Source organism: Gekko japonicus, unplaced genomic scaffold, assembly GCF_001447785.1.
Source record: "Gekko japonicus isolate JY-2015 unplaced genomic scaffold, Gekko_japonicus_V1.1 scaffold210, whole genome shotgun sequence".
In the NCBI taxonomy this organism is placed as follows: domain Eukaryota; kingdom Metazoa; phylum Chordata; class Lepidosauria; order Squamata; family Gekkonidae; genus Gekko; species Gekko japonicus.
Genome location: NW_015168658.1, coordinates 1,548,484 through 1,559,658, shown reverse-complemented (window position 1 = coordinate 1,559,658; position 11,175 = coordinate 1,548,484). Strand labels below are relative to the sequence as shown.

The 11,175-nt window shown below is 50.6% G+C and overlaps 1 protein-coding gene across 1 annotated transcript in view; it reads right to left on the bottom strand.

The window, feature by feature from the left end:
* Positions 1-2,910: 2,910 nt before the first annotated feature.
* MASP1 (mannan-binding lectin serine peptidase 1 (C4/C2 activating component of Ra-reactive factor)) overlaps positions 2,911-11,175 on the bottom strand; it is a 114,499-nt gene continuing 106,234 nt past the window's right edge. Inside the window, exons 13-16 of the mRNA XM_015415239.1 lie at positions 9,957-10,142; positions 6,697-6,764; positions 5,337-5,436; positions 2,911-3,101 (exon numbers count right to left, since the gene is read on the bottom strand). Of these exons, the coding sequence (XP_015270725.1) occupies positions 2,911-3,101; positions 5,337-5,436; positions 6,697-6,764; positions 9,957-10,142 (545 nt within the window). The remainder of the gene's footprint in view (positions 3,102-5,336; positions 5,437-6,696; positions 6,765-9,956; positions 10,143-11,175) is intronic.

The following is an 11,175-nucleotide window of genomic DNA, read 5'->3' as shown; positions in this document are numbered from 1 at the left end:
AGCCATCCTACCTGAGCTAAGACAAACGTGTGAGCTGGAGGCTAAAAAACTGTGAGCTGGCTCACACTCACTCAGCTTAGAGGGACACACTGGTGACCAACAATTAGGCCCATGGAGTGACATCTCAAGATGGCCTTTGGAGATTCCCAGTGTTCAGAAGATTTTGCATTGTTGTATAAGCACCACCCTGCCTGTAACATCTTGTGAAACCTTAATAAACAGCACAGTAATCTCAAGTGACCTGTCCTCTTCTTGGTTCTCCTGTGGACCTAAAAGCAGAGCCTGGCAAGCCCCAAGGCTAAAGTAAGGCACCTTCTATCTTTTGTTCTGTACTTTATTATTTTATTTATTCATTTATGCCCTGCCTTTTCCCCCTAATGGGGACCCAAAGCAGCTTACATCATTCCCTTCGCCATTTTATCCTCACAACAGCCCTGTGAGGTAGGCTAGACTGAGAGTGTACGACTAACCCAAGGTCTCCCAGCAAGTTTCCACGGCACGAGTGCGGAATTCGAACCTGGGGCTGCTTTCGCACAAGGAGCTGCGCCGCCGCCGCGCCTCCCTTTGCCCCGTTTCCATCGGTCAATTTCCCACTCGAAGCCGCGTGGCCGCATTTTGACTCGCGGCTTTGCCCGATTTTTCCTACGGTTTCATGATCCTGTTTTTTTGAGGATCACAAAACTGCGGGGGAAATCGGGCAAAGCCGCGGGTCAAAATGCGGCCGCGCGGCTTTGAGTGGGAAATTGACCGATGGAAACGGGGCAAAGGGAGGCGCGACCTTTGGAAGAACGTGGCAATCCTGCCAGTAGCGTTGCCAGATCTGAGCTGGGAAATTCCAACAGGGGACTCTACATCCCTCGTCTCCAAGCAGATGCTCAACTGGAGGTTTGTACCCTGGGGGTGGGGTGTGTGGCCTTGCCGGTCCAATCCCACTAATCGCTTCCTGAGACACACTAATTTATTTTAGGCGTATGCTGGATTAGTTCAAGAATCTCTGCACTAACGGGCAGTAGCGGCCCAGTCCCCCAAGCGGAATCTTTCTTAGTCCTTCTGTTTGAGTTCTTTCTTGCTGGAGGTACCAGGGAATGAACATGTCATGCCACGGTGTCCCGAGGGCTATGCCCCCCCCCGTCCCAATCCTACAACTGTGTCAAGTAGTCATTGCACTGAATTTCCCCTGAGATTTCTTATCCAGAAGAAGGAGAAGAAGAGGAGGATGAGATTGTATTTAAGAAGAGGAGGAGGAGGAGGAGAATGGATTTATTCCCCGGCACTTCACTACCCAAAGGAATCTCAGAGCACCTTACGATCTCCTTTCCTTTCCCCTCCCACAACAGACACCCTGTGAGGTAGGTGGGGCTGAGAGAGCTCTTTCCAGAACAGCTCCTGAAGAAGAAGAGAAGAGTTTGGATTTATACCCCGCCCTTCACTACCCAGAGGAGTCTCAGAGCGGCTTACAAACTCCTTCCCCTTCCCCTCCCCACAACAGACACCCGGTGAGGTAGGTGGGGCTGAGAGAGCTCTTGACAGAAACTGCTCTTTTTTCAAGAGCAGCTGTTATCAGAACTATGGCTTGCCCAAGGTCATCCAGCCAGGTGCGAGTGGAGGAGTGGGGAATCAAACCCGGTTCTCCCAGATTAGAGTCCGCGCACTTAACCACTACACCAAACTGGCTCTCCTGGAAGAACAGCTCTGAGAGAACTTGTGAGTGACCCAAGGTCACACCAGCAGCTGCATGTGGAGGAGTGGGGAATCAAACCCGGTTCTCCCAGATTAAAGTCCACATTCCTAACCACTACACCAAAGTGGCTCTAATTTACTAAGACCTAAAAAAGGACGCAAAATAACATGCCAAATGCAGGTTTGCGTAGCCTCAGTTTGCCTCTGGCCATGCATGAAAGTGAGGAGGGGTTTTAACTCTACACCCTCCACTTGGTATTGCTATTTGAACCCAACTTCACTGTTTTAGTGTTGGTGTGTTAAACGGAAAAAAACCCCTGTTTTTAAAGGATGCGGTGGCTCAAGTGGTTAAGACGCTGAACTGCAGGCTGTGGAAGGTTGGTGGTTCAGCCGTTCGAGACCTGAGTGCCGCATGACGGAGTGAGCTCCCGTCTCTGGTCCCAGCTCCTGCCAACCTAGCAGTTCGAAAGGAAGATATTGCAAGTAGATAAATAGGTACCACTTCGGTGGGAAGGTAACAGCGTTCCGTGCGCCTTGGTGTTTAGTCATGCCGGCTACATGACTACGGAAACGTCTTCAGACAGCGCTGGCTCTTCGGCTTTGAAACGGAGATGAGCACCGCAACCCTAGAGTCGGATTCGACTGGCTTTCGAGCAAGGGAACCTTTACCTTTACCTTTAACTTCCTCTTTAAAATACTAATCGTGCAGTGGGTGAATTGGTTTTGATTTCTGCAACCAAGTGGAGGCTAAAGGGTTAACCCTCCTCTCCCCCCCTCCCCGCATGGCTCCAAGGCAAATTAAGGCTCTGTGAACATGCATTTTACAGGCAGATAAAGGGTTATTATCTTTCTCAATGCTATCTGAGCCCCCATCCTTCTAAAGACATCAGTGGCCTGCAGAAGTGTGCGATGCTTGAAGGGTTTTTTTGTTAATCTTCCTGTCAGAAGCGGTCCGAATCACCTTGACTCAAATCTACCAGACTGACGTATGTCAAAGTTATCTCTGAGCTGTCTGCATCAGGTCAGGTCCAGGTTCTTGGAACTGAGTCCAGTTCAGTGGAGAGGAAGAACCAGGCCAGGTCTTGCCTCTCTCCGTGAACGAATGAACCAAGTTTATCCCAACCGAATGCCAAGGGCCGTCCTGGGAAGAGGTCAAAGTGAGAGATGGGGTTGACCATTCCACCGGCAGGGGTCCTTCTCACGCTGGACGTCGCTGGGAGATTTCAGTATTCAATATTCCACTCCGGTGACCTGCTTAATCCAGGGCAGGCTCAGGAACACGTTGGAATACACCCCGTAGCGGTCGCCCAAGCCGCACCCGTCACCCCAAGACACGGTGCCGATCAGCTGCCATTCTCCGGTCTGGTTGTTCAGAGTGACCATCGGGCCCCCGGAGTCTCCACTACAGGCGTCTTTTCCTCCTAGGGGACAAAAGGAAGAGCCAGCGATGCTTGGCCACCTTTCAGTTTCCACAAGCTGCAATATTCTACTCGGAATCTCCAAACATTTATTTATTAAATTTATATCCCGCCCTCCCCAAAGGGCTCAGGGCGACTAACAAAGAGGCATGTGCCGTGATTCAACAGCTAAAAACAGACTAAAACAGTCAATCACAAACAAAGTGCCGGTGCTCTAAATAATAAGCTCCTATCAATCCAAGCTGGGGTTCCATAAACCAGCATAACTCATCAGCACAAGTTCCGGATAGTACTGTCCTTTCATAACCAGTTCTTCAGGTCGTCTGATCTTACAAACCCAGCTATTTCTAGGAAGTGAGAACGGCCTACTTCCTTTCCCAGTGTTCCCTCTAAGCTGAGTTAGTGTGAGCCAGCTCAGTTTTTTTAGCCTCTGGCTCACACATTTTTTTTTGTCTTCGCTCAGGAAAGGGATGAGCTCCGGAGCAAACATAAATTGGTATCATAGAATCATATTTATTTATTTATTGTTAAATTTATACCCCGCCCTCCCCAGATGGGTTCAGGGCGACTAACAGATGGGCACGTATGCCAAAATCCCACAGGTTAAAAACAGAATAAAACAAGCAATAAAACGATAATTCCTATAAAATACAAGTGCCCTAGATGGCAGAAATAACAGATGGGGTCAGACATGACAAAGTGGTCCCAGAGCTCCTCCGGGAGCTCGTTCCACCAGGTAGGAGCCACCACCGAGAACACCCTGGCCCTGGTGACAGATGGCGTTAGAGTTGGAATGTTAGAGTAGAATGTTAGAGTTGGAAGGGACCTTGCAGGTCATCTAGTCCAACCCCCTGCCCTCTGCAGGTGCAGAGCCGAAAGAGAGCCCTACAACATACCCGGAAGATGGTCGTCCAGCCTCCGCCTGAAAACGTCCAGCGAAGGAACATCCACCCCCTCCCGAGGCTGTCCGTTCCACAGCTCAACCACTCTGACAGTTAGGAAGTTTCTCCTGATATTTAGCCAGTAACGACTCCCTTGTAATTCCCACTCATTAGATCTAGTCTTGCAATGCGGAGCAAAACTCTGTTATATTAACCAAATATCCCAATAATGCTGAATTACATCATTGGTCCACAAAGGACAGTCTTGCCTCCTCTTGTCTGACCTGGATAGCCCAGGCTAGCCCGATCCCATCAGATCTCGGAAGCTAAACTGGGGCAGCCCTGGCTAGTCTTTGGAAGGGCGACCTCCAAGGAATACCAGGGTCATGATGCAGAGGCAGGCCATGGCAAACCGTCTCTGAAATGGCTCTTGTCTTAAAAACAAGCCTAGCTCGCCACCTAGGGGTGCATAATGCTAAAGAGCAAGAAATTCTAGCTGCCAGATAATCTTAGGATCTCCTGACTATTTTGCACATAAGGTCATATGATGATAATAATAATTATTGTCTCCTCTGACTGGCAGCAGCTCTCCAGGGTGTCTTAGGCAGAGATCTTTCACGTCATCTCTTAACTGATCCTTTTAACTGGAGATGCCGGGGATTGAACCTCGGGCCTTCTGCATGCCAAGCAGAGGCTCTGCCACTGAGCCACAGCCCCTCTTGACAGCTCTCCAGGGTCTCAGGCTGAGGTCTTTCCCATCACCTCCTGCCTGGTCCTTTTCAACTGGAGATGCCGGGGATTGAACCTCGGGCCTTCTGCATGCCAAGCAGAGGCTCTGCCACTGAGCCACAGCCCCTTCCCATGAAGCTGCCTTCTACTGAATCATACCATTGGTCCATCAATGTTATCTACTTTTACTGGCAGGGGCTCTCCAGGGTCTCAGGCAGAGGACTTTCACAACAACTACTGCCTGGTCCTTTTTGACTGGAGATGCCGGGGACTGAACCTGGGACCTTCTACATATCTAGCAGAGGCTCTTCCACTGAGCCACAGCCCCTCCTTACAGCTCTCCAGGGTCTCAGGCTGAGGTCTTTCCCATCACCTCCTGCCTGGTCCTTTTAACTGGAGATGCCGGGGACTGAACCTGGGACCTCCTGCATGCCAGGCAGAGGCTCTTCCACTGAGCCACAGCCCCTCCTTACAGCTCTCCAGGGTCTCAGGCTGAGGTCTTTCGCATCACCCACCACTCGGTCCTTTTAACTGGAGATGCCGGGGATTGAACCTGGGACCTTCTGTGTGCAAAACAGATGCTCTGCCACTGAGCCACGGCCCCTCCCCGCTTCTGCCCTGGCCCTACCTTCTCTTTCTCCAGCACAGATCATATCTTCTGTGATGACCTTCTGAAGCCTGGCATAAGCTTCCTGGCACACGACATGATCCGTCAGCGGAATCTCGATCTGTGGGACAAAAAAGGGTGCTTGGTGGGTTGACCGACTGAGGTAAACGGGCCTCAGATGGCGCGATACCTCCTGCCTCTGAGGGAACGTCTACACCACAGACCTAAACCGGTTTCACAGTTCTGGAGGCCTCCCTTCAGAAAGGATGTGGACAGAGTGGAGCGGGTGCAGAGGAGAGCGACGAGGATGATCGGGGGCCTGGAGACCAAACCCGATGAGGAAAGGCTGAGGAATGTTTAGTCTGGAGAATGTTTAGTCTGGAGAAGAGGAGGTGGAGGGGGGACAGGATTGCTCTCTTGAAGGATTTGAAGAAGGGCAGGGAGTTGTTCCTGTTGGCAGCAGAGGAGAGGACTCGCAAGAATGGGTTTAAATTCAGGGCGGGAAGGGTCTTAGGGAAAACATTTTGACAGTCAGAGGTGTTCAGCAGTGGAATGGGCTGCCTGGGGAGGTGGTGAGCGTCTGGACAAACACTTGTCAGGGATACTCTAGGCCAATGCTCCCTCTAAGCTGTGTAGTCTTGTGAGCAAAAATCCTACTTTGTGAGCTATTGGCATTCAAGCTGTGAGCGAGCCATTTGGCCGCTACATAAATCAGTTTGCTTTGGAGCCCTCCTTCCTGAGCAAAGGCAAAAATGTGTGAGCCGGAGGCTAAAAAACGGTGAGCTGGCTCGCACTAACTCAGCTTAGAGGAAACACTGCTCTGGGCTGATCCTGCTGTGAGCAGGGTGTGGGACGAGATGGCCCGCAGGGCCCCGTCCAACCCTGTGACTCTATTCTAAAGGAGACTGTCAAAAGATTTCCACAGGGCCCCGTGGATAAGCTTCCTCTCTTTCCTTCATCCTAAGAAGAACACTTCTTCTTAGGAGCTGCGGTGGCTCAAGTGGGTAAGACACTGAACTGCAGGCTGTGGAAGGTCAGTAGTTCAGCAGTTCGAGACCCGAGTGTGCCGCATGACGGAGGTAGCTCCCGTCTCTAGTTCCAGCTCCTGCCAACCTAGCAGTTCGAAAGCAAGAAATTGCAAGTAGATAAACAGGTATCACTTCGGTGGGAAGGGAACAGCGTTCTGTGCGCCTTGGTGTTTAGTCATGCCGGCCACATGACCACGGAAACGTCTTCGGACAGCGCTGGCTCTTCGGCTTTGAAACGGAGATGAGTACCGCAACCCTAGAGTCAGATTCGACTGGCTTTCGAGCAAGGGAAACCTTTACCTTTACTTTTTAAGAAGACCACACTCCCTTGGGAGAATAAACGCTGGTCCCACCTCCATCAAGGAATCCGGGAGACGTTGCAGGAACTGCTTTCCCCATCCGCTGACGATAACCATGGCATCTAGCGGGAAGAAAGAGACCATCACATCGGTTTAAGGGAAGACACGAGGAATTGCACATGATGACTCCAGATGATGAAGATCAGACTGCAGATCTCTAGACCACGGGGGAAAATGGCTGCTTTGAAGGGTGGACTCTGTGCCATTATACCTTGGTGAGGTCCAGTCCAACGCTCCGTCTAAGCTGTGGCGTCTTGTGAGCAAAAAATTCTACTTCGTGAGCTACTGGCATTAAAGTTGGGAGCGGGTGATTTGGCTCCTGCGTGAATTAGTCTGCTCTGGAGCTGTCCCTTCCTGAGCCGAGACAGAAATCTGTGTGTGAGTCGGAGGCTAAAAAATTGGGAGCTAGCTCGCACTAACTCAGCTTAGAGGAAACACTGGTCCAGTCCCTACCCAAATCCCGCCTTCCCCAGGCTCCAGCCCACAAAATCTCCTGGAATTTCCCAACCCAGAGCTGGAAACCCTCGAAGAGACCTGCTTGACCCTGAGGAGGAAGGAGGCTGTGAAGTTGCCAACTCTGTGTTGGGAAATTTCTGGAGATTTGGGGGTGGAGCCTGGGGAGGGTGGGATTTGGGGAGGGGAGGGGCATCGGTGGGGTAACATGCCCTAGAGTCCACCCTTCAAAGCAGCCATTTTCTCCAGGGGGATTGCTCTATGTTGTCTGGAGATGAGATGTAATTCTGGGAGATCTCTGGGCCCCGTCTGGAGGTTGGTAACCATATGTGTGGGGATCCAGCACACCTGGATAAGGCAAAGAAGACCGCCAGCCAGCATCCCAAGAGAAGAAATTTAAACAGAACAAAAACGGCCTCATCTACTTATGGAAAATACTTACCATAGAGTTGCTGGTGATTCCTGGAGCTACTCAGAAGTGAAGTGGTAGCTGTAGAAATTGCTGGAAACTCTATGATACCCCGGTGGGACAACCCTCGACTCCCCTCGGGGGTCTCCCATCCAGGGCTATTTTTGGGCAGGAACGCACAGGAACGGAGTTCCGGCTGGCTCCCGAGTTGGCCACGCCCAGCAGGAACTCATTAGCATAACAGGCCACACCCAGCAGCAGGGACTCATTCGGATTGGCTACAATTAGGGGCGTGGGGCCTAACATGCAAAAAGCCCTGGGTTTTGACCACAAACAAGGCAAAGAGAATAAGAAGCAAAAGGTGGGTGTGGCTGGATGAGCACACTTCTGGTAACGTGGGGGTGTGGCCTAATAGGCGAACGAGCTGTGCTGTCAGGGGTGTGGCCTAATATGCTAATGAATTCCTGAGTTCCTGCTGGGCTTTTTCTACAAAAAAAGCCCTGCTCCCATCCAAGTACTGACCCGGCTTAGCTTCCAAGATCTGATGAGATCAGGGTAGCCTAGACCATCCAGGTCAGGGCGAAAGACATTCAGAGGCCTAATTTGCTCATTGCTTTCCTCTGTATAGCAACCCTGGAGTTCCTTGGTGGTCTCCCAGCCAAGTAGTAACCGGGGCTAACCCTCCTTTGCTTCTGAGATCCAGAGGTCATTTCGGGGGGGATCGCGGGGGATCGCAGTTCCCCCGGGTGAGGTACGGGGGGCGGGGCACATGACGAAGCCCTGCCCCCTGCTTCTGGCCGCCCCGCTTCCGGCCCTCATTCAGCCAGGAGGAGGGTAAGAAGAGGGAGGGTAAGTTGCTTCCTCCCTGCCTCTCCCCACTCCTGCCTGCCTGGGGCCAGGGAGGGCCTCCGCGGGGCTTCCTTGCACTCCCGCCGGCCTTGCAGGTCCACCGCCGGGCCCCTCATGGGGCTCGGCAGTGGAGCTGCAAGGCCGGCAGCGGCGGCCGGGACCGTTGGGGGCGGGGGGTGTGGCCTTATGACACACTTCCGGTGATGTCAGGGGGTGTGGCCTTATGACACACTTCCGGTGATGTCAGGGGGTGTGGCCTTATGACACACTTCCGGTGATGTCAGGGGGTGTGGCCTTATGACACACTTCCGGTGATGTCAGGGGGTGTGGCCTGTGCTAATGAGTTATGCTAATGAGTCCCCCTAGCTCTTTTTCTACGAAACGACCCCTGCTGAGATCTAATGAGATCCATCTAGCCTGGGCCAGGGTGTCTACATTTAGCCAAATTCAATTTGCAACACCTTCCTTCTTATCTGAGCCCTGAATTCTCCCTTCATATCATCAGTTATCTCTTCATATCATGGTCATCATGATCTTTGAGTCGTAGTAGATGACTTACTGAAAACGTCGGGATGGTGTGCGACTGCAGTTCCCCCGGAAAGGCAGGATAGAAATTGAAAATAATTTTTTTTTTAAAAAAAATGCCAATGCTATGCTGGGGATTATTAGGAAGGGAATTGGAAACAAATCAGTCAGTATCATAAGGCCCCTGTATAAATCGATGGTGCGACCTCATTTGGAATACTGTGTGCAGTTCTGGGCACCACACCTCAAAAAGGATATTATAACATTGGGGAAAGTGCAGAAAAGGGCAACTAGGATGATAAAAGGGTTGGAACACTTTCCCTATGAGGAAAGGTTAAATCGCGCGGGGCTCTTTAGCTTGGAGAAACGACGGCTGAGGGGTGACATGATCGAGGTTTACAAGATTATGCATGGGATAGAGCAGGTTGAGAAAGAGGTACTTTTCTCCCTTTCTCACAATACCAGAACTCGTGGGCACTCCATGAAATTGCTAAGCGGTCGGGTTAGAACGGATAAAAGGAAGTCCTTCTTCACCCAAAGAGTGATCAACACATGGAATTCACTGCAACAGGAGGTGGCGGCAGCTAGAAGCATGGACGGCTTCAAGAGGGAACTGGATAAACATCTGGAGCAGAGGTCCACAGTGGCTATTAGCCACAAGGTATAGATAGGGACTTACAGGCTGGGGCAAGTGATGCTCTGTATTCTTGGTGCTTGGTGGGGGGCAACAGTGGGAGGGCTTCTAGTGTCCTGGCTCAATTGCTGGACCTCCTGATGGCACCTGGTATTTTTGGCCACTGTGTGACACAGAGTGTTGGACTGGATGGGCCATTGGCCTGATCCAACATTGGCTTCTCTTATGTTCTTATCCCGTACAACAGAATCCTGTTCAGTCACTGCAATCTAAGCCCACTAATTTCAGTGGGTTTAGACAAGTAGCTTTGTGGAGGATTGCTCTGTAAGTTCCATCTTCCCTGAACTGGCACTGAAAGTCTGAAAAGGGGGGAAACATTCTTACTTTTTGGTTGGGGGCCCTCCGGGAAGCATACGGGTATCACGTGATCATTCACCGTGGCCTCCTCGGACAGCTCCACCAGGGCAATGTCGTTTTCCAAGGTGGCCGCCCGGTAAGACGGGTGGAAGAAGAGGGACTTGGGTTGGAGATGTTGTTCTGTGTCATCTTGCTTGTGGGTCCTGTGCTTCCCTGTACAAAGAGACGTTTGTTTGTTTATGTCAACCTCACAGGGTTGTTGTGAGGATAAAATGGCGGGGAGGTGTATGATGTAAGCCTCCTAAGGGGATATGACTCCATAGTGACTGTCTACCCTTTAAAGCTGACAGTTTCTCCAGGGGAACAGATCTTTGTTAGAATCATAGAGTCACAGAGTTGGAAGGGACCTCCAGGATCATCTAGTCCAACCCCCTGCACAGTGCAGGACATTCACAAATACTTCCCCCCAAACCCCTGCTCTATGCCCAGAAGATGGCGAAAAACCTCCAGGATCCCCGGCCAAACTGGCCTGGAGGAAAATGGCTTCCTGCCCTCAAACTGGCGGTCGGCATGTCCCTGGGCATGTAAGAAAGGGCCACGAGAACTAAGCACTGAGGGAACCCTCCCTGCCCTCCCTCTCCTAATCTGCCTAAGTTCGCAGAATCACAACAAATGAAGGGGGTTGCAATATGACATAAACCAACACAATAGAACTACTGCAAATAGTGCAAATCATGCACATTCTAATTTGTATTAATGCAACAATATTGAATTCAATCCATTGTACACTTATGTTTTACAGAAATAAGGATGACACAAGATGAAATGAAGACGTCAGCAGATGAAACTGGACGAACTCCCCCGGAGTTAACATTCGTTTCGAGGTGTCTTTTTCATACATAAGACCTCCTAACAAGAAACATATTCAGAATCGTGTTCATATGGGTGCACAGCTGTATGTATGTAATGATAGCTATATGCTGGATTTAATTATTGCCGGGTTATGTTCCTGTAATAAGTAATGAATATGTTTCTTGTTAGGAGTTCTTATGTATGAAAAAGACACCTCGAAACGAATGTTTACTCCGGGGGAGTTCGTCCAGTTTCATCTGCTGATGTCTTCATTTCATCTTGTGACGTCCGTATTTTCTGTAAAACATAAGTGTACAATGGATCGGATTCAATATTGTTGCATTAATACAAATTAGAATTTGCATGATTTGCACCATTTGCAGTAGTTCTATTG